Raw genomic sequence first — 23,827 nt, forward strand, 5'->3', positions numbered from 1 at the left:
TTGGCTTACCAACTTTTTGACACACAGAACAGGTTCTACAAAATGCTGCGACATCTTTTTTTCAGACCAAACCAATTTAAAGTGCATCAGCACCTGCTTGTGGATTTCCTAACACCTAAAGGTCCTGCCAAACTAGAATCATGGGATAAAGCTATTATATCCTTCCGATACTCTTTCGGAAGAAAATGTAGCTTCTTCACTTCCTAATTATCTGAAGCTGGGATCTCTGGAGGCCTCCACTTCCTCATCAACACACCACCTTGGTAATAAAATCCGTGTTTCATCATCAGGCTTACCATTACTCTCAGCCTCACTCCGAATTACTCTTAAACTGTCATCCCCAAGTTGTGAGTTGATTAATTTACCTCTATCAACACTAAAATCTACTAAAATATGGGCAAAAACCGACCTCCAACTCTACCTTATCTTTTTCGTCTCCCTCTTTCACTACTACCTCCTCAAACTTGTCACCTTCCATGAACAATTGACCTAAATCAACGTCATCTTCACATGGATATTCCTTAGCCAGAGACCTGGTGACAGAACACACTGGAAAAATATCAAAATTTCCAACTTCCTCTCTCCCTGCATCACATTCAACATTTACATTATTTATGTCACTCATAGATACTTCAGTAGTGTCATTCCCATCACAAGCTAAAGGATCTTCCACCATCCATCTTTGTTCCAGAACCACACGGTACCCTGCTAGATCATTACCCAATAACATATCCACTCCGTCAACCGATAATTCATCCGTCACCCCAACCTTAACTTGACGACTACACTCTGTTTTGCCCCAGTATCTCTTAATATTGTAATTTTCCTCTTGGGACCTCCTTCTACAGTGATTTTCACTTCAGTTATAAATGCCTCAAAGTCTCTATAAGGTTCTTAACCTCACAGTGCCTGTCAGCTGTCACATCTTTATGAACACGCCAAGGTTTTTTCCAAGACACGGTTAACCCTGCTGACTTCTGAGTAGTTCTACACTGAGATTTAAAATGACCAACTTCCCCACAACTATAGCATTTCGTTGGTAGTATCCATTGCTGATTTACATTAGTATTTCCATGTTGTGACTTTTAAAAAATACCATGTGACTGCCCTTGGGGATTCCCAGCCATATTATTGCCTGACCACTGACTGCTTTGTTCCTCAAAGTTACCTGACCCTTAACTGCCCCGTTTAGTACCTGGCGACATTTGGTTCTGTTGACCCTTTCCACGATACTGGGTCCTGAACTACCTATCTTCACCTTGCTTGTGTGAAATATTCTGTCTTTACTTTTTATACAACCCCTAGACCCATTAATCAGGCTCACGTTCTGAAATAACAGTTTGGTTAACAGACCAGAATCATGTAGACTAACCTTTGCTACCCCCAGCTTACAGTTGAAGATGACATTTCCATACATTTACATTGTTAACATGCATCCAAAGACTTCGAAGTAATACCAGCTTGTAGCAAATAACACTTAATATATTTACAATAAACAAGACTACAGACAATAACACTGCATGGTCCTGTGACCCAACTAATTTAATAGCTTATCTGCCTTAATTCCATAATATGGCTCTCCCTCCGTTTACAAAATACCCTGAACACTGGTGAGCAAATTGATACTAAAACATGAGATACACAACGGATGAAATAAGATATAGTCACACATTCCCGGGTCCTAGTTTACCCCCTGTGTCTGCCTCGAGAGAGGCATCTTTCACCCCCCCCAAAAAAAACCTCATTATAACAAAATATATACACCTTTCGTTAATCTTGGTTCATAGCAAAATGTTCTTGCAACAGTGACTGATACAAAATGAATGTACTGTATATATCACATCTTAATATATTATCGGTATGTAAATACATAGACATATGTAACAATAAGTGGAGAAATACTGTATCTTTATATACATGACCTCATGACAAACTGGAGGGCGTGGCAGTCTGTAACAGTGGTATGAGCAGTAGTACAGGATACAGTGGTCAATGGTACTGAAGGCGTGGTAATCTGTTGCATTGGTATGAACTGTAGTACAGGATACAATGGTTATGGATATTGAAGGCATGGCAGTCGGCGTAGATAATAGCGGGACACAGTATTTGGGTTGAACATGAGGCTGTATTCCGGTAGGAGTGAGTAGAGGAGGTTGTAAATTAGCTCAGCATATTGTAATCCAACAGCCTGAAGTCAGAGAAAACGTCACACTATAATAAGATGTTTTAGGGTTTGCTGATAAAGCCTTTCACTTAGTTTACACTGGTTGTTGATAATGAGAGGTTGTCCAAGCTGACACGACGTCACAGAGATGAGTCCTACATTTATGGAGTACTACGTGATGTAGTATGTTACTGTGTTTGTCATGAAACCTAGTGCTACAGTTATCCTATCTTTTGGCGTTACGAAGGTCCTCTAGACCAGTGGTTCTCAACCTTGTTTGCCCCATGCACCCCTTTCACCATATGTCAGATTGTCATTCCCTCCTCCTTTCCAAGATTGTCTGCCTCAAAAAGTGCATTCCAAATAATATGCATATAATACTGAAAATCCTTTATTTTTTCCATATTAGTACATACCGGGTATACATTTACAATTTTACATGGATTATTTTTATAGTGGAGTTTTACAAATTAAATGCCAATTGAAAATGTTGATGGATTTATAAAACAAATTAAATGCCAATTGAAAATGTTGATGGATTTATAAAACTTGAATAAAAGTAAAATAGTTTTTTTTATTTATAATGAATTACTTAACAGACCAAACTGAAGCATAATGCAATAAACAAAAAGTTCAATAGAATACCAGGATATTGTAAATTTGTAATTAATTTTATTCAGATGAAGATTACAGTCAATGAGAAACCTGTGATTGTTTTTTCTTCGCCAATTCTGGGATACGCGGAGGAGTGCTTGAAAGGGCACAACGCAGGTAATTTTCTACCTCTAATCTACTACGTTGCTTCGTTTTAATTTGCAACAGATTTGAAAAGCCTGACTCACAAAGATATGTCGACACAAACGGAAGCAATGCACGGATAGCTCTTTCTGCCACTTTTGGGTAGGAATCGCACATCAAGGGCCAAAATTCTGCGATTGATTTCTCATCGAACATATCTCTTGCTCCGGAATCAGTTTCCCCCCCCCTGAAAACCTGAATTCCCCCCCTTGGGGGAATTCCCCCCTGGTTGAGAACCCCTGCTCTAGACTCTAGAGCCTCCTGGAATCGAACAGAACATACGAGTAGTTGACAGTGCTGCACCAGAACCCAACTAAAGGCTTAACTGCAACAGGCAGGGGATGATATTTACAGCTAGACAATAGGATAAGGTCATGGACGGAAATTTGAATGAGACGTTATATATGCAGTATATAAAGAACAGAAATAAATCACTCAAGTTTAGCCAACCCACTGTCACTGCTTAGAAGACCAGTAACCGTTGCTCCACATACAGTGCTGAGTCACTAATGTTGCATCATAAACCAAATTTCTAATTTTGAGACTTTTTTAAATGCAGTGGAACAATACACATAGTAATAAAAATTGCTCACAAGCCATAGAAGAGCGCCACTTACAAGCAGCGTGTGAGGAAACGTCCATCAAGCCTAGCTGCCATGAGGGTGTCACTACCAGGTGGAGGGAAACACTAAGTGCTGTTTACTGCTCGTGCTGTAGCTGTTTTTATATCGAAGATCACATCTACTGGTTTACTGCGTAGGATCAAAGGACACAACATGTCATTGTTTGCAGGACATGATCGGTGAAACTGTAATTGTTTTCATCATTAGCAAATTGTTGGTACAGTGCTAGTTTAGCGGTCACAGCGCCTCTGATATACTGTATATTGGTGAGGACCAGACGAAAACCACGACTACAGTCTTTACCTCTGTAACTGGTGAGTGTTACTTTTATAGTATTTGTTTATTATCTGGTAAAAATTATAAACAGCGTGGCCGAGTCATCTCTTGTTATTTTTAACGGGATCTTTACTGATATGTTTGTCTGGTAAAGGTTAAGAACACAGTCGCCACTCTGCTATTTCTTGCTGTTTTTTGCGGGATTTTCACTGGTAAGTTTATTTTAATGTTTATAGTATAAATCCGGTGGCGAGGGAGTGAGAAAACCTGCCTGGTAAATTATAGGAAGACCAATTTAATATATATAAAGAGCATTGTGTTCGTGTCATCACAGGAAGGAGGCTATTTTGTTGAGCATTTCGTGACGGTGGAAGAACAGAACCAGTCAAACTAAACCTTGATAACACAAGAATATAAGAGTGGAGGAAGCTGCAACGGCCCTATTGGCTCATACTGGGCAGTCCCGCCTACACCCAACCCCTATCGCTCATATATCCCTCCAACCTATGTTTGAAGGTATCCAGCATAATCGAGTTAATGATGATGTTTGGTAACTTGTTCCACTGATCCACTACTCTATTTCCAAACCAATGTTTACCTATCCCGCGCCTAAATCTAAATTTTCTAATTTAAAACCATTGCTAGGAGCTCGCTCCTGGTTGCATAGTTTGGGTACCATTGTTATATCACCTTTGTTTAGCCCTGACTTCCATTTATGCACCTCGACCATATCGCCCCTCACTCTACGTCTCTCGAGGAGTGCAAATTAAGATGCTCTAACCTACCTCTGCGAAGTCCAAGTGAGATCTCACAAGCGCAAAATATAGTTTTAAGATAACCTCGCTTGTCTTGTAACAAACACTTCTTTGTATGAACCCAAGTACTTTGATAGCCTTGTTTCGATCAAATACACATTGTTGACTTGGTTTAAGATTTCTACTTATCATAACTCCTAAATCTTTGTCACAGTCGGATTTCTCTATAACAACGTTATTCATCTGAGATCTGGTTACTCTGTTTACATCTCCTCGACAAAGTACTTTACATTTGTCCACATTAAATTTCATCTGCCATTTTTCAGACCATTCAAAAAATTTGTTTAGATATACCTGTAGTTTTTCGGAGTCCTCGTCAGATTTAATTAGACACTCTATTTTAGTGTCATCAGCAAATTTACTTATGTTGCTGTCTATGCCTATATCTATGTCGTTTATGTATGTAATAAATAATAATGATCCAAGTACTGCAGTCTTGGGGTACTTCACTAGTGACGTCACCCCAATTGGATTTAGTGCCGTTAATGCTCACTCGCTGTTTCCTGTCCTGTAACCACGCCCTAATCCATTTTAGAATATCACCTTTAATGCCATGAGCCTCCACTTTTCGCATTAGTCTTTCGCGGGGGACTCTATCGAAGGCTTTGCTAAAGTCGAGATATACAACATCATAACCGTGCCTGTCGTCCACCGATTCGAAAACAGCAGAAAATGAATGTTAATTGATTAGTCAGACATGAACGCCCACTTGTGAAGCCATGTTAGGAATCATTGATCCACTTGTGCTTCTCCAAGTGTTTACGAAAAGAGTTTGAAATTATTGCTTTCATCAATTTGGCTACAGTTGATGTTAAACTGATTGGACGGTAGTTAGAGGATAGTGATCTATCTCCCTTCTATGAAATCGGTATCACATTTGCTATCCTCCAGGATTCTGTCACTTTTCCTTAAATTAGTCTTGGATGAGATGGGTTGGGTCGTATGCTGTCATAAAGACTAAGTATCGTAGTTTCCCTAAGTCGGCTTTGTTGACGAGACCACAACGCTTCGTATGGAGATTGAAAGTTATTTTCCAAATTTTATGCTCGTTTTTTTTTCAGTGCTCCCCCAACCCGAATTTGCATTCTATGAATAAAAACAAACATATTAATGAAGATCCATGGGAGAGTTACGAAAAACTAAGTGATGATACTTCCCTTAACTTTTACCTCCACTTGTTTTATTTATCCGACAGTAGTCAGTATCCTTGAGCGTGTGTCTGGAAGAAAGAAATTGGTTCAGGTTAAGATTGAAACATTTTATGACTTAAAACTTCACCCATAAACAATCTTGTTTCAATGTTTCACTCAGCGAGAGACAAATTCCCTGAGCACTTGTTCACTTTACCCAACAGTATCTACTTACCGAACCGCCTCTTATAATACCTGATTACTACATGAAACGTCACCAAGAGTTTCGTAGGATCATAGTAAGTAAAATGCCCCCCAAAAGGAGAAATTATATAAAGTTAAAAGAACCAATCGTAAAGCAGAACCCAGAACTCCCATAACCAACCTAATTCAAATGAATGTAAATCTACTATTTCACGTTTTTTGTACTCACTGACTCTTTAATTAAGGTAGTAGTAATATATAAGATGTGGATTGATCAAATATCATGGGTTTATATTACTGCAGGCTGGGTTAGGTTATCACAGCCAGTATGAGCAAGATTTATTATATAAGAGATGGTCCACCATATAGACGTTTCACTGTCTTCTAACGTCACACTTTACACACAAAACTCTCCCTAGTGTTTGTATATTAAGGTGGCCACTACACTCCAAATTCTAAAGTCACGCTCCAAACATTATAGATATTTTTAAACCACTCCAGTCACATTCAAAATAATATAGTCACTCAGAACACCACAATCACACAAAAAACAACTGATATTATGGTGGGAAACATATTCAGAACAGTGTTGTTGTTGTTAGCAGGCACCCAGGAGCAGTGTGAACTAGGCGGGGATACTGGCCAGCAGCATCGTGGGTACAGGGGAACGTATGATAATATTCCGCTATAATTAGGAGAACCGTCATCTAATACTACTCCGTATAATGATGATGAGAAGTTCCAAACATAAATACATGGACGCCATTTAGCACACACATATATATATATATATATATATATATATATATATATATATATATATATATATATATATATATATATATATATATATATATAAAGTAGTATATCTTGATAACACCACACACACTTGGTGGTCACGCCTAGGAAGGAGGTCAATGTTCCTGTAGGGTACCCCCCACCCATTGTTCTTGATAGTCTTGTCCAAAGCTATTTTAAAGTCTAGTACTGCACTGTTCTCACTTCAAGGTTCAGATAGAGTAGTTATAATATAGGTGCAATAAATTATATAGTTTTAACAATACCTTCGTCGATTTATATATGTATAGTTACGAGTAAATGTAAATGTCATATATTCTACTGAACACACCCACCCATCCTGTCAGCGGGTTTGTGGTACGCCTGGCAAAGCCAGTGTACACATGGAGGGATTGGCACGCCTGTTTTGGCTGACGTTCACAAATGCATTCAAATGACGCAAACATCCCAAATAAACACTGGCACAGTGAACATCGCTGGCAATACAATCCTGTCAGCAAACAAATATAAAATAAATATAAAAAGTTCAGACTGCTTTACATATGTTCAGTATATAATTGTATTTGGTCCATTAACGGAATTGTTGCATTGCTATTTTATATAGTCCTATCAAGACAACAGAAGACCAAACTTTCTCTGTACTGTTACATAACGTCGCCTGCCAAAGGTTATATCTGTTTTATTCATAAAGTTTTCTTATTCTCTCAACAAAATTATCACAGAAATGTTGGTGCTTGTTCGAGTGTTGCAAATTTCTTTTAGATATAATTCATTTCAAATATCTGGTAATTATGTGATTATGTGTATGTGAGTGTGTGTGCTAGCCAGCGTCAGTCATACAAAGGTACACAGTCACCTCAAAAAGTCTGTGTCCTCGACAATCAGAATGAACCACTGGAGAGAATACTGTGAGTCGCCTAGTATACTTGCCGGAGTGTCACAACAGGTGGAGCTGATCATGCCTGACGACTTTATATGCAAATCACTAATGTTAGAGCAAGATAAAATTTTCATAAAAACATATAATTATGAGACCAATACTGTGCAAAATAATATTTGGTTATTTACTCCATTGTCGTGAATGTATAGAGAAACGTTACCACGCTAGTTTCCACATTGTGTAGGGTAGTGGTGGGCAACCCAATTACTTAGTTAGTGGACCACATAAGTGACCTAACCTCATCTTAGTGGACCACATGAGTGACCCTCCATCATCTCAGTGGACCACATGAGTAACCCTCCATCATCTCAGTTGACCACATGAGTGACCCTCCATCATCTCAGTGGACCACATGGGTTCCACATCAGCAATTCAGGTATTTGGTAAAATGAAAGCAGGATATACAGTCGAAATCTTCTCACAGTAATGAGACAGGTTCATTAAGTCCCGTGAAGCTCCGACACCTGCTGTTAGATGTATTATGAAGCATTATCTTATGAAGCATTGTCAGTTTCATGGCCTCTGTTGGTGTGTTAAGAAGTGTCACAGTGAAGTGTTATAAAGTGTTATTGTTAGTGAGGGAAAATTAAATCGAGAGGTAAGTGATGGTCATCATCTGTTGTATTTGTTGAGGTTAATAATTATTGTATTATTATCGTTTCGGTTATCCACGGATACTTAGGAATTTAGGTTAGGTTAGATAAAGTTCCTGTGTTCTGTGGTTAGGTTAGGTCTGTGGTTAGGTTTGGTTAGGTTAGGTCAAAAATATTAAAAACTCGTAAAAAAACCGTCGGAAAAACTTAGGGATGACCGAAACGATAATTTTACCATAATTATGTTCAATATGATGTTATACAGTAGGCCACACGATGGAGATGTGGATATTGTGGACCGAAGCTGACACAAATAATATCCCAAATTGGTATGATATATTATTTTTCTAGTGTTGTTTGGTGTTTTTTTAAATGATTCTGACATTCGTTTATTGCGGAAATGAGCCGTTTTTTACCTTTTTTATTTTTATGAGGAATCGAAAAACACACAAAACTGGCTCGTTTTTGCAAGAAACGACGTTCAGAATCTACTAATGAAACACCCAAATTCACCAGAAAAATATTTTTTCATACCAAAAGAGGCTAATCTCCTAATGCCATGTTAGCCTCCTAATGCCATGTTAGGTCCCCAAGGGAGGGGACGTAACCTAACCTACTAATGCCGATTCCTAACTAAAAAAGAAAATCCTATTGTGCGTTTTTCCCAGTTGAGAAAAGATGCCCCCGCCCCCTCCTGAAGAGTTAGAGCTGATTGGCTGTTGCAAACCTGTCCGATTTTGTCCTGAAGTAATTATGTATTTCTAAATGAGTTTATTCATGAACGTTGGGATGACCGTTTCTGACGAGAAAGATATTTAGCTAAATTATATAAAGATACATATATTCATTATTTCAAACATAAGCACGCAGGAAGTTTATCAGAAGTATTATACAGTAAGCGAATTAACTGTTAAACTCCATGAGCAAAATCACGCTTTCGGAGGATGCATTTAATATATACTTATTTTTACCCACAATAAGGCATACTAAGACAAATTGCGTATCAGTGATACTACATTATGCAAAAACAATATTTTAAAAGATCAGAATCACATTGAAATATTACACGACCGTCAGCAGAGGCGGGAAATAGACACCCTGGTTTACAACCGGGTCGGACAATATGAGACTAAATAATTACTAACAGCAGAAAATGAATTACAGGTATATTAATCTAACCTAAACTGGCACAACATTACGGCCTTGGGTGAAGTTACATAGAATCCCGCTTCTAATAGACTTTTCGTGTGACTCATTAGTTTAGTTCCCGCGAGTTCTGCATATAAACCACTATATTCTTACTAGTTGCCACCAGACACCATTACAGTACGGCTAGGGCTAGTACGCGCCAGTGCGCTGTGGCATTGCTTTGAAAGAGAATGTGTTTGCGCCATCTGGCGCATTTGGAGAAATCTCTCAGTTTGAGCAACGTTTACACATGAAATTTTGTTTTAAGCTTGGCAAGATAGCGAAAGAAACACACAACAAGCTTGTAACTGTTTAGGCAAATGAAGTTGAGAACAAGAATATCACTTGTTTTCTCATCGTTCAGCGACTCATTTCCTTCCCGAAAGCGTTGAAACCACTTGGAAACAGTATTCCTGCTCACAGCTTCATCTGCATAAACCATTACAAACAGGCTGTGTTTCTGTCGCCGTCTTGCCAAACTTAAAGCAAAATTTCATGTTTAAGCGTTGCTCAAACTCTGACATTTCTACAAATGCGCCAGATGCCGCAAACACGTTCTTATTCAAAGCCATGCCACATCATTGCACTGGAACTTACTCGCCGCCGAACTCTAACGGTGTCTGGTGGGTACTAGGTCTAACCATTATTTACTCATTCCATGGCAGGGGTACCATTCGCTGAACTTTCTGATCACCCATCACATATTTATTTATATTATATGATAATTATTTGAATGTTGACTGTTGCTAGTTTGGCGGACAAACTAGAAGTTGAAAAAAAACACGTTCTCTTTTAGCGTTTCCACAAAAAAATGGCTATCACCATTGCATTAAGCTTCAAATATTTAGCAAAATAAGACCAAAGTTGTCTGCCAAACTACCAACAGTCAAGATCCAAATATCAGCCTATTATATAAATATTTAAAAATTCCAATATATACAGCTCTGCAACTTCAGCATCTTCTAGATGCTGATGTGAAGATTTTGTGGATACTCCACATATGTGGATTTAGATGCGGATATGAACATTTTGTGGGTGTTCTGTGGATGTAACGTCTATCACTATTTGGTATCACTCATTTTCCAAAAAAAAAAATCTTAGAAAAATATACTCAACCAAACGATATGAATCACAGCACCAGAAAACTGTCAGTGTAGGTTTGTGAGTGAGTTACTCTTTGGGGATGTGACCATGTTGATTAATGGTACTTCACTGTGTCAAGTTGTATCGAGTTGTTGCAGATGGAAGTATTCGCCATCTCGTGTGTTTTTATAGAATTTTGGTTTAAATATCAATAAAGTTGTATATAGAGTAATGAAAGGAGAACTGTGGCCTCATTATTATGTTGTTTCAGGCAGGATGGTCCCTGGCCCAAGACTTGCAGGGTGATGTCAAAGCTTCCTCTTCCACCAGAGCAAGGTAAGTATGACATCTGCAGCTCTTATTATGACACGATGGACAAGTATCTTTATTCATTTTTGGTGTTAACTAAGACATAACTAGTATCATGCTTTTTCCTGTTAGTTGAAAAACACAATTGGTGATTCAGGAGAGGTTTTCCGACCCGTTTGTTGTAATGCATAGATGATTATCGAATTGGAAAGAAAGACAAAATGGTGAAATGTAAAATGTATACAGTTTCTTTTCAGAACTTTGTGATCTTGTCATCAAAACTCCCTCAGGACGGCTGAAGATCTAAACCACTAATGATGACAGAAAACACGAACCAACTAAACCAAGTTTAATGATCTTACATATCTAGTGATTTGATTAGCTTTGGTTGCCAATCAACTTACCCCCACAAACTGTTGCCATTTCCTAAGAACACTTCTAAAGGTACTACTATAGGTTCATAGTCATTATTTAATCCTCTCCCAATTAATAAGGATTTTTACTTTTAAACAAACATATCCTTGACGTCCTGACAATATATAACACAGTATAAGTGGCGAGTTTCTCCTTAACCAATACGAAAAATTTTAAAGGAGTAAAGAAGATGGGATGTTAATCTGATTTTTTCTAGGTTGCTGAAAGCTAACAACTCCTCGAGGGACCGTAACACACCACAACACATCACACTTCCGGTATTCCCAAGTCAGTTTCTTAGTTGGATATCGTTGTGTATGTAATGACTTGTGAGTCTTACAGCTGAGTAAGTCGCCGTTTCCTCCTGTGATTGAAGATCGGGATTTTTAAGCCATTTTTCATTACAGCATCATGGGTAGTAGGTAATAGGCAGCTATCAAACAGGGAGGTACTACCTCCTGAGAAGATAATGGAAGCATAATGTATTCTCTAATGGTAGACCCTGCTGCCATATGGCATTACGAAAATTGCGACCAAGTCCCAGGTTGCTGATCTGACTTTTTGCCTCATTTACACACAATTGCAGGGTCTCAATTGTTTCTCTAACTTTGAAAACACAACACACATATATCGTTTCTCAGTATTTATTTTTTTCCTCATTGTTCTTTATTATTATTATTATTATTATTATTATTATTATTATTATTATTATTATTATTTTTATTATTATTATTATTTTTAGTGTTGTTATTATTATTTTTTTTTCTATTATAAATTTTAGTTACTATGAATTATCAATATTATTATTATTATTATTATTATTATTATTATTATTATTATTATTATTATTATTATTATTATTATTATTATTATTATTATTATTATTATTATTATTATTATTATTTGTATTATTATTATTATTTGTATTATTATTATTCTTATTATTATTATTATTATTGTTATTATTATTTCAATATTTTCGCCCCTCAGGCCCCGATGTTGGTCAGTGACCTGTGCAAGGTTGGGCTAATCCCGTAAAAAAAAAATGTTCTTCTTTGAACTGGCATGTTTTTCAGCGTTTTTTATGGTCACCAATGATCGGGTCCAGAGTGTATCACAATATGCAAAAGTCATTTATCATTGCACTTTTCGTAATACGGTACTAAATCTGAATTCTCCTAGATGTTGGTGAATATTCCCGGAACTAGGAGGACGTCTCTTAGTTATTGGGTTCTTCCTTTAGAATATCCCTCTAATTTGTTATGGTGCTCCTGTCTCATGCGCTGGTAGTTATTTGAAGGACACTATTCCTACTTGAATATCGTGTTTTGCTTTTCAAATAAAATATATCGTTGTAAAATATGGTGCTACCTGGCAGGCACGAATTGTTCCCCGACGTTGTCTTGTTCACCATAGGAGTTTCAGTTCTCAGGACCACTGGTGCATGTAGTTCATTATCTCAATACAGCTAGCATTGCATTATTTTATTTAGTTTCGACAATGATCATTCGGAGGAAGACACGGACTTTTTGAGGTGACTGAACCTAAACACAAGGCTTACCAGAGTACGTATGGTAGCAGTCTATGGAGAGGAGGTCTTCCCACGTGCAGGTGGGTGGATCTTAAGTCCACAATGTGACGTCATGCACTGCGTCCCCTTTGGGGCCAGGTGTGGATAGATCTCCCCTTCTATCGACCTTGGTTATTCCCTAAGAAGTTTAACAACATAGCTTATAACGAAATTTTTCACCTCGCCTTGTTGATAATTGTAATTTTCAGTCATTTCGGGAATTCCGAAATGACACGATATTGATATTGAAACGAATTAATGTACAGATGTTAACCGTGTGTCAATACGACCAAAAATTGCCAATGCCATGTCTAATGTGAACCTTCAAGGTGACCCCTAAACAAAACTTCACTTGGTCCAGGAGATGTATTTACCTCCAGAACCAGTTGAATGACGCAAGCGATTTTTGGTCCTTGGACGCACGCCTAGCGTCTTTTGTAGTATACATAAACAGACTTCAAAACAGAATTTTGCCACCTTTAAAACCACGAAATAATCCCGGATACTGTAGGTGTATTATTTACATACTGAGGATCGTTACATCAGTCTTGCTATCCTTGGTGGATAATATCTATTACTTATTTTAAAATGCTTAGAATTTTTAAATACGAAATAGTTTTGCTCTGACCTCCATTACTACACCATGGAGAAAGAACTGAAACGTATGTCAGACACTCGAAGCTGAAATGAATATCCAGACTCTGAACTTGCTAGCGCACGCCAGCCAACCATAACTCACTTTGCACCTGTCCAATTACCGTCCACTTTAGCCGAAAGATCATGATACATAAACAGATAAAACTCTTTTGGCGCCACTTGGAACTGGGGGAACTAAGTAGGGTGGAGAGAGAGGGAGGGGTAGACAAGAAGAGGAAAAGTTAAAGATAGAGAGAGAGAAGAAAGAGAGTGGGGGGAATAGTGGGAGACATGAGAGGGAAAGTTATACCAATGCAAAGTGGGAGAAAAGCGACACTGTAAAGGGAAGCTACAAAGAATGAAAGAGAAGAGAGATTAGCTGAAAAGGAGAATGATAGATATACTGAGTAAGAAAAGACATACAAAAGCGAAAGTCAGACAGAAAGAGCAAGAAGGAAGAGAAACTTAAAAGAAAAGAGAAAGTTAGACAGAAAAGGTGAGAGCAGTAACGTCACAACTAGTAATGTTGGGGCGCTGTAGTTGGAGTGATGCTCAAGTGGAGTCGGTTTCAGGCTTTTCCATGTTTTCCATTTCTATTCATTCTTTACTTTTATTTATGTTTAAATTTTCTTACATTACTTGTCAATTCTTATTTCTTCAGATTTTCTTCATTTCTTACAGTTCCTATTTTCTTTTTAATATGATTCATAATTGTATTTATTTTATTTTCTGGTGCATCTTTCTTATCTTTGCCCTCTCATTTTTTACTATTATTTTTACATTTCCTTCCTGCTTTGTTTAGCCTTGCAATTGATACAAGCGTTAGAGCATTAGGGGGCAGGGAAAAAACACTTTTATTTGAGTTGCAGGCTGCATTTTTCAGGCATCGTTTGTATGGCTGTAACACACACCTGTGCAAAATTTCATGACATTTCATGCATACTTACCCTGCCGCATCGCGAACGACTTTTTGTCAACTTTTAGTGTATACCAAAAATTAGGTGTCATTTAATGTTTTCCAGGATAATGATAAATTTTACATGGGTGACATCGATTTAATTCACATGTTATTTTACAGGTACACCGTATAGAAAATCATTACAAGTTCATATTGAAATTCTTTTTTGTGCGGAACCTTGGCATCATTTTCCTAGACAATAATCTTTGCCTAATATATCCATCTCTCGATTCGTATCCCGTCACTTCAGTGCAAGCTTCAGTCATCACTTTTATGCCTCTCTCGACCGCCTGAGTGCTGTTTGGCCACTTGGGCACCACTAATGGTGTCTCAAGAATGTCATTAACCTGTAGATTTGACAGAGAAGCAATGTAAGGAGGCTCAGTCTTGAGTTCATTCCTCCAGTTAATCATGGAATGATAGTTTTTTGCTTGCCACTTTAGTTTCGGAGTCACCACCTTTCTCATGTTGACTACAGGAGGCACATCCTCATTCCCATCTCCATCTTTACCCTCCTCATCAGTATAGTTTAACAAATTCTCGTCAACAGCAGCATCAGAATCTTCCTCCTCCTCTTCAGATCTGCCAGTGCATTCTTCCTTTTGCTGATTCTCCTCTCTAATTTTTCTTATCATTGAGACAGCTTTTTCTCTAACAGTCATGTCCTCATCTGCACACATACCAAGAAGAAGTTGATCTGTGTGGGCGAAGTATGCATTTCTCTGGACAGCCTTCTTCACTATCGTCTCCTCCTCACTATTCAGGTGTTTCATATATAGCAGGGACTGGAATACGTTCCTTGAGCCGTGTGTTACGTAAGGGTGTATCTTGATGTAAAACCACATTGGAGCACTGAACTTTATTATTGTAATGACAATTCTTTTCAACTCATGGCTGGGTCTTGATGTTGCTACATACAGCCTGAGGATTCTACTCCATAAGGTGTTCCACCTTGACACACAGGGAGGACCTGGCTCAATAGCAGCCAAGTCATCTTCAACAACACCTGTGATAACTCCTTTACAAATCCTATACAGGTATTTCTGATCCCAGGACAGATCTTTCTCCACTTCATCATTAAACACAGGGAAATCAGGGAAACTGACTGGCTGGAAGGCGACAACTGGAAGCTCAGACAAAGACTCCTTGATCTGCTTTCCAATGGGACCACGCCAATGCTCAGGACCACTTGGTTTACCATCATAGTGATAAAAAACTGCGCGGAAAGGCAGCTCATTTCCGTGAAGCTGACATATGAAATAATGGAGCGGGTGACCAAGTAACATTTCAAGATGATGAATGACTCCATTTTCTGATCCTACATTTACATTGGTTCCATCACAACCAACACACACAATGGGCTGCTGGGTTAGATTTTTCTCCACCAGAAACTCGTGAATAGTTTTGGCAATCTGCTTTCCGTGTCCAGTCTTGGGAGTCACATGTGTGAGATATTCATTGCCAGGCTCAACCATGATGACATAATGATCTTTCACCATCATCCTCGAACTCCATTTCTCGGTCTTCTCATTCTTTATCATCACACGAGTGGCGGTCTTCTTACCATCAAAATAGAGTGACGTCAAATTATCTAAACTAGCCATCTCAATTTCTTGCCTCTTAAATCGGTATTTTTGTCTCGCATCCCGCAGCTTATGTGGTCCAATAACCTGACTCTTGTCATCCTTTGTGATAATGCCATAGTCAGTTAAGGTGGCAGTAGCAATGGCAGCTCCAGCATAATCACTAATCAAGTATCGGTCACAAGCGGCAGCCAGTGTAGGGAGTCTTGTCCGGTTCTGTGAACTGGTGTCTGTCAGAGCCCTTGGATCAGGGACAAAATCAGCATCAGTATTGACGAGAGGAATATGAAAAAAAAGTTGATAAACACTGAACAGAACATTGCACCGCCACAGCGGCTGTTTGGCTAGTACTGTAGGTAAATTTAAAAATTTCAGTAGAAAATGCGGCAGACTAAACCTCGACATATCAGCTTCAAATTTGGCATGGAGTCTTAGATATGTATAAGGAACAATGCCTGAAGAGTGCAGCTTTGAGCAAAATTTCACTGCCCCCTATAGAGCATCGTCATGTTCAAGTCCAAGTCTAGAAATAAATAAGATTCTTCCATTATTAATAAAATTTACCCTTGAATAATAATCTCTACAAACGAGAGATTTTCGGTTATTAAGTGAAGCATTTATATTACGTTAATGATTAAACCTCGTAAGTGCTCTTCTACCTACCTTATTGTTTGATATTTTTAGCATTGCTTTTGCTGTACTTGTAAAGTACTTGTTAAACCCAGTTAACGGTAAATACATAATATCAACAAAGATAATGTGGCATAATTAAAAAAAAATAGAAGTCCGACGTTGTCCAACTTTGAGTTTTGGCATGAAGTTGCCAGTTCATGTCCTGAATGTTGAACCAATTGCAATATATTCAATGGAAAATAAACGCTCCAGTGGGTCACATAAATATTCCATTGAAGATATTCAACATCGTAATTATTGCTCCTGTTTATTTTGCTTCAAAATGTTTAATGAAATCCGGTGAAATCAACGATGCAATGACTGTCTTTACGCACGAGTAACTTCCTGCTTTGTCGTGATAATTGCCAGTGATCGGCATATTTTGTAAAGTCAGAGCTATACTAACATACTCGTGTGTTTGAGGCGATAATTCCGTCAGAACGATATAGAACAACCAGTATTGACCAGGTAGCAGAAGTAAGATCAGCTCATTAGGGCTAATCTGTACGCTTTTTTTTATTATTATTTAGGAGAAACGATAACACAGCAACTCAAACAGATTAATTCAGCTAAATCTAACCGTAACCTAACTCTATCCCAACTTCATGTAACCCAAACCTAACCTAACCAAACCTAACCGAACAAAACCTAACCTAATCTAACCTAACCTTACCTAATTTACCGGATTTAATCCTGTAACTTGAATATGACTCAGCCCAGCCAAAATTAATCCTGACCGAACTTAACTCAAACTTAATCCAACATTACTAACTGACTTAATCATCACTTAATTTAATCCAAACCTAATTACCTGGCTTAACCTAACTTAATCTAACGTAACCTAACCCTGGCAGCTGAATTTCCTGAAAATGAAACAATTACACTGATAATTATGGTAGTGGGTACAGTGGTCATTGATGATAGTTGTTACCACAAGCGGTACATAATTATGATGACATATAAACAAATGTTATGTTAGGCTGTAACTCACAATGTAGAGTGTTGAGATGGTTGAAGATGAGAGGCCCAGAAGGAGGTTGGAGGGTGTGAAGGGAGTTTGTTTATGTATAATTATAATCACCTGACTCAGCCATAGTTGACCAGCCAAGGGGCCAGGCTATAGGGTGGGCATTTCAGTATAGCTACCCATATCTTAGACCAGTGGTTCTCAACCTTGTTTGCCCCATGCACCCCTTTCACCATATGTCAGATTGTCATTCCCCCCTCCTTTCCAAGATTGTCTGCCTCAAAAAGTGCATTCCAAATAATATGTATATAATACTGAAAATCCTTTATTTTTTCCATATTAGTACATATACATTTACAATTTTACATGGATTATTTTTATAGTGGAGTTTTACAAATTAAATGCCAATTGAAAATGTTGATGGATTTATAAAACTTGAATAAAAGTAAAATAGTTTTTTTTTTATTTATAATGAATTACTTAACAGACCAAACTGAAGCATAATGCAATAAACAAAAAGTTCAATAGAATACCAGGATATTGTAAATTTGTAATTAATTTTATTCAGATGAAGATTACAGTCAATGAGAAACCTGTGATTGTTTTTCTTCGCCAATTCTGGGATATGCGGAGGAGTGCTTGAAAGGGCACAACGCAGGTCATTTTCTACCTCTAATCTACTACGTTGCTTCGTTTTAATTTGCAACAGATTTGAAAAGCCTGACTCACAAAGATATGTCGACACAAACGGAAGCAATGCACGGATAGCTCTTTCTGCCACTTTTGGGTAGGAATCGCACATCAAGGGCCAAAATTCTGTGATTGATTTCTCATCGAACATATCTCTTGCTCCCGAATCAGTTTCCCCCCCCCCTGAAAACCTGAATTCCCCCCCCCCCACCTGGGGGGAATTCCCCCTGGTTGAGAACCCCTGTCTTAGAGTCAACACCTACCCTGGCTTCTCTCTAGAATTTCAACACGTAAGTTTAACTAATATTTATTGTGTACACAGGTAGACTGTGTCATTGTTTTTGTGTTAAGATTAGACTAATTACATAGCCATGATTGTTATGTAAATATATATTGGATTAAACATTTATGTAAGAGTGCCTATGTATGACTTATTTGAAATACTAAATGAATTGTATTCAACAGGTTTGACCGAATTATAATGTTCGTGTACAACGTGAGAAGTATTATTCACCCTCTAACCGTCTGATTGGCAGTTACAGTCAAACGTGGATGTCTACTGTGTAGCAGTGCTACCTTGAACCAACGCGCGGGCAGCAGTAACCAAGGTCAACTCAACTCAACCCCCTGGAGGGACGCGCGTGAGTGTGTGCGTGCGCGCGCGCGCGTGTTCCCAGTGCCACGGATTACAGTACAACGCCCGTAGATTTATAGTGGCGATAATACTTGAACATTTTGTTATTGAAGAAAATAATGTTGTCAGAGTGAGCTTAGCCACTCTTAGTGTAGCGTGTGGGTGTGGATGTGTGTGTATCCAGTGGCGAGTAAGTGCAGTGCAACGTCCGTGTACTTCTCGCATCGATGATAGTTAAACCTTGTTAGTCCAGAAAATAGTCTTGTCTGGGTGATCTTCATCACTCCCAGTGTAGTGCATATGAGAATGAAAACACTATGTCATTATTGTTGTCTGGCGTAAGTGCAGAACACAATTAGCAGTCATAATTGACTGAAGTGATATTGCTTTGTAAATAACCCAAATATCAATGTAAAGTCTGTAATGATATCAGGTGCGAGTGTATGACGAGGCACACGAACAAGCCCTGATTCAAGAGTGGTGGAAACGAACGCAATTCAAATTACCTGAATAAGCAAGATGTCGGAGATTGAGTATATTGATGACATGGAAGGAGAGTCGGACCTAGATAGAAGCAAACATTTTGACCTAATGACAATGGATCCGCCCGCCGTGGTACAATCAGAGAGTGGTGAAACAAGAAATGAGCTTGCAATACCAGGAGATCCACGGGAAGGTCACAGTAGGGAATTGTATTATCAACAAGCAGTGGCTAGAGCTGAGGCAGCGTCGGATGAAGTAAACCGAGCCCTGCGAGAGCTTAAGGCAGGGTGGATGAAAACGATGCACACTGGAGTGGTGGCGGGTCAAGAGACATCAGCACTAACACGAAGAAGTGACAGCTCACGGCCTTCGACAGAGAACTCCAGCAATTATGAGAAGCCAATAGTACGGGAAGAAACCCAGCAACAAGCATCGGTCAATGTCGAGAAAATGGCATCGTCTTTACCGCCAATGCTTGCAAACAAAGCTCCTCAAGTCGCAATTATGCATCCACAGGGAGCATCAGAGAAGGGTGAAGAAATAAGAGAGCTAGTGATTACGATGCGCATGCCGCAAGCCACCCTTCCCAAGTTTAAAGGACAAGGGCGGGCGGAGTTTTGGACCTTTATGCATGCCTTCCGTCGATACATGACAAATGCGGCCGTGCCAGAGAAGTACAAGTACCAACTGCTCATGGATGCTTGTGAAGGAGAAGAGTTACATCAAGCAATCATGGGATGCGACTATCTAGGGCCAGACAGAGCCTACAACAAGGCAATCAAGATCCTGGAGGTAAGGTTTGGAGATAAGTATGCATATGCGGACCAGCTGGTAAAAAGGCTCATAGACGCTCGCTCAGTGGGGGCGTTCGACGACGAAGGGCTGCGAAAACTGGCATCTCAGCTATGGGGTGCAGTAAGCCATCTGGAGAATCTGAACTTGATGTCTGAACTTGAATCAAGGCAGACCTTCAGAATACTGGTGACTAAGCTCCCCCACAAATTGAGGGAACGCTGTGTGGATGATGTACGAAATTATCCGAAGTCGACAGTACACAGAACAGGGCTGGTGAAGTGGTTATCGCTATATTTGGAGGAGAAAGCGGTGACGATGGATTACATGGCCTTGCTATCAAGCGAGGACAGTCAAGAAGGAAGTAAGAAAAGACCAGAAGGATCATCGTCAAGCAAACGTGCCGTGGGCCTAGTGACTATCAGTGAAGCGAAAGACAATAGAGGAGAGACAAGCTCGGGAAAAGGCTCGTGCCCAGTGTGTTCCAGAGCACATGGATTAGCAGGGTGCGACGAATTCTGGAGCATGTCAGTGAGGGAGAGGTTAGAGAGGGTAAAAAGATTACGTTGCTGTTTCTTGTGTCTGAAAGTGGGCCACCTTGTTGCTGAGTGTTGGTCACGCTTCAGGTGTGGCACTGATGGGTGCAAAGAGAAGCATTCTAGACTGTTGCATCAAGAACGAAGGGAGGCACTTACTGCAAGTATGTCAAACACACGCAAGGGTGGCGTAAAGCGAAATTTTCAAGGTCTCGTGAAACAGGAGTCAGTGGGAGGCACCTCTCATGGTAGCATGGCCCAGAAAGCCAACAATAGTTCATACATGCCCGGAAAAATAGGCCATGTCTATGCTACAGGGACAAAGGACGCCCATGAAAACCCATACAGCTGCGAAAGCGACATCTGACTATCGACGAAAAATGCCAAGATTGTACTGCCCATAGTGAGTGTGAAGATTCGGGGAAAGAACTCACACCAACGAAATCACATCAGAACTTTAGCTCTCTTGGACTCAGGCAGCGACAGGTCGTATTGCACCAAAGATCTGGCACAGAAACTAAGGGTGAAAGGGACGCCTACCCTGGTAACCATGGGTACACTTGCCCAAGAGATGATACTCGAGTCAGCGGAGGTAGATCTAGAAGTGGTTGGCACAGGCATGAAACGAGGCAGAACCATACTTATCCCGAAAGTACTCATTATACAAAATTTCCCCACAACGCTGCACAACTCCGTAGCGAACACAAGTGATATCTCAAGGTGGAGCCATCTGCGAGGTGTGGAATTGCCAGAATTGCAGAGCAACAGCATAGAAATTCTGATAGGACAAGATGTGCCACAGGCCCTGGTACCCTTGGAGGTCAGGGCAGGAAGGGATGGAATGCCATTCGCCATAAAAACGCGACTGGGTTGGACAGTAAATGGACCGGTGGGGCACCAAGACGCACAAGGAGTTTGCATGTCAGGATGCTTGATGACCGAAACTGTCGTGAGTCCTGAAACCCGTCTGGAAAGACAAGTTAAGCTTTTTTGGGAGCTGGAAAGTGGGGACACAGGAGCCTTGCAGTCAGCAGCTCATTCACTTGAGGACAAAAGAGTGTTGAGGTTATGGTCAGAGACAGGCATCAAAACTAATGGTCATTACCAATTTCCCATACCGTTGCGTAATGAGAACACGGAACTCCCAAACAACAAGGCCGTGGCGGAGCGTCGACTAGATGGGCTTCGAAGGAGATTATCCAAGGACGCACGGCTGCGACAAGGATACGTAGAGGAAATAAATAAACTGCTTGCTGAAGGATATGCTGAATCAGTGCCAGTTGGAGTCAGATACTGGACTGGTCTGGTATCTGCCTCATCACCCGGTGTTGAACCCAAATAAGCCAAACAAAGTACGCATAGTTTTTGACTGTGCAGCCAAACACAAAAGGACATCGCTGAACGACCAGGTACTACAAGGTCCAGACTTCAACAACAAATTGCTTGGAGTCTTGTTTAGGTTTCGCCAAGGAACTACAGCCATCATGGCAGATGTGGAGGCTATGTACCATCAAATCCATGTAGCGCCAGAACACCGAGATGTGTTAAGATTCCTCTGGTGGGAGAATGGGGACCTTAGTAGAGAGCCATGAACTTACAGGATGAAGGTGCACATCTTTGGTGGGGTGTGGAGCCCTTCATGTGCAACTTACGCTCTCCGGCGCACATTCCAAGACCACAGATCCGAGTTTCCCGACATGGTGGCGCAAGCGGAAGTCAATTTCTACGTTGACGACCTGCTCATATCGCTGGACTCATCAGATGAAGCATCAATGTTAGCGTGTCAGCTTCGAAGACTGTTGGCGTGTGGAGGATTTCGGTTAACTAAGTGGGCCAGTAATCACAAAGGAATGTTGGCTACCATCCCACAGGAGGGGAGGCAAAATACACTGAAGGAAATTGATCTGAGGCAAGACAAATTGCCAATGGAGCGAGCCCTGGGGGTTAGGTGGCTCCTGGAAGGTGATCAACTCGCCATCAAGGTGCAACCAAACTCAAGGCCAGCGACCAGGAGAGGAGTACTAAGCCTGGTCAGTTCTATTTATGACCCAATGGGGTTCGTGGCCCCATTCATCATCAGGGCTAACATATTATTTCAGTGTGAATGCAGGCGTCGATTAGGGTGGGACGAACCTTTGTCGGCTGTTAATCACACGACCTGGAGCACCTGGCTAGGAGAACTGGCCCACCTTGGGAAATTAAGGGTACCCAGATGCCTAAAAACAGCATGTGCTAAAGAAATCATCTCAGCACAGTTGCACACCTTCTGCGATGCATCGCAGGCTGCTTACGGTGCGGTGACCTATCTGAGAATGGTAGACTCTGGCGGAGGTATCCAGTGCTCTTCCGTGTACGGACGGGCCAAGCTGGCCCCACTCAAGCAACTGACAATACCAAGGCTGGAACTTTGTGCAGCTGTCCTGGCAGTGAACGCTGATCGAACGATTCGCCGAGAAATGACCATGACCATACACGAATCTTATTTTTGGACGGATAGCATGCTAGTCTTGCAGTACATTGCCAATTCGAGCAGACGATTTCAAACGTTTGTAGCCAACAGGATAGCAGTCATACAAGAGCTGTCAAGAACTGACCAGTGGAGACATGTCGGCACATCGCTGAACCCAGCAGATGATGCAACTAGGGGATTACCTATCCTGGACCTGGTTGCAGGATCTCGGTGGATACGAGGTCCTGACTTTCTACTCAGTGTTGAAGAACGGTGGCCAAAGGGAAAGGAGCTGCTAGCAGTTCTGAACGACTTACTGGAGGTGAAACGAGAAGTACACCAGAGATCTGTAGTTGCTCTGGCAGTGGGCGAGCAGTCAAAGTGGTCCCTCGCCAAACTGTGGCTCAGGTACTCATCATGGTACCGCTTGGTGAAAGGAGTGGCATGGATTAAAAGGTTCATTTGGTGGCTTGGGTCCAGTACATGGACCGCAGACCTGCGCCTCAAACTGAAGAGGCTAAG

General features: G+C 40.3%; 1 protein-coding gene across 1 annotated transcript; it reads left to right on the forward strand.

The window, feature by feature from the left end:
* The first annotated feature begins 22,457 nt into the window (after nucleotides 1-22,457).
* Nucleotides 22,458-23,604, forward strand: LOC121858376. Its single transcript, XM_042354817.1, has 2 exons — nucleotides 22,458-23,282; nucleotides 23,530-23,604. Exons 1-2 carry the CDS (start codon nucleotides 22,458-22,460, stop codon nucleotides 23,602-23,604), a joined length of 900 nt encoding a protein of 299 aa, XP_042210751.1.
* The last annotated feature ends 223 nt before the right edge of the window (nucleotides 23,605-23,827 follow it).

The sequence above is a fragment of the Homarus americanus genome, unplaced genomic scaffold (genome assembly GCF_018991925.1).
Source record: "Homarus americanus isolate GMGI-L3 unplaced genomic scaffold, GMGI_Hamer_2.0 scaffold57980, whole genome shotgun sequence".
NCBI lineage: Eukaryota > Metazoa > Arthropoda > Malacostraca > Decapoda > Nephropidae > Homarus > Homarus americanus.

Bases quoted from the DNA above. Each gene is read 5' to 3' on its own strand.
- LOC121858376 (XM_042354817.1), top strand. From the start codon at position 22,458: ATGAAGGTGCACATCTTTGGTGGGGTGTGGAGCCCTTCATGTGCAACT. The intron at 23,283-23,529 runs GTGAACGCTGAT...ACCTGGTTGCAG, and splicing joins TTTGTGCAGCTGTCCTGGCA to GATCTCGGTGGATACGAGGT.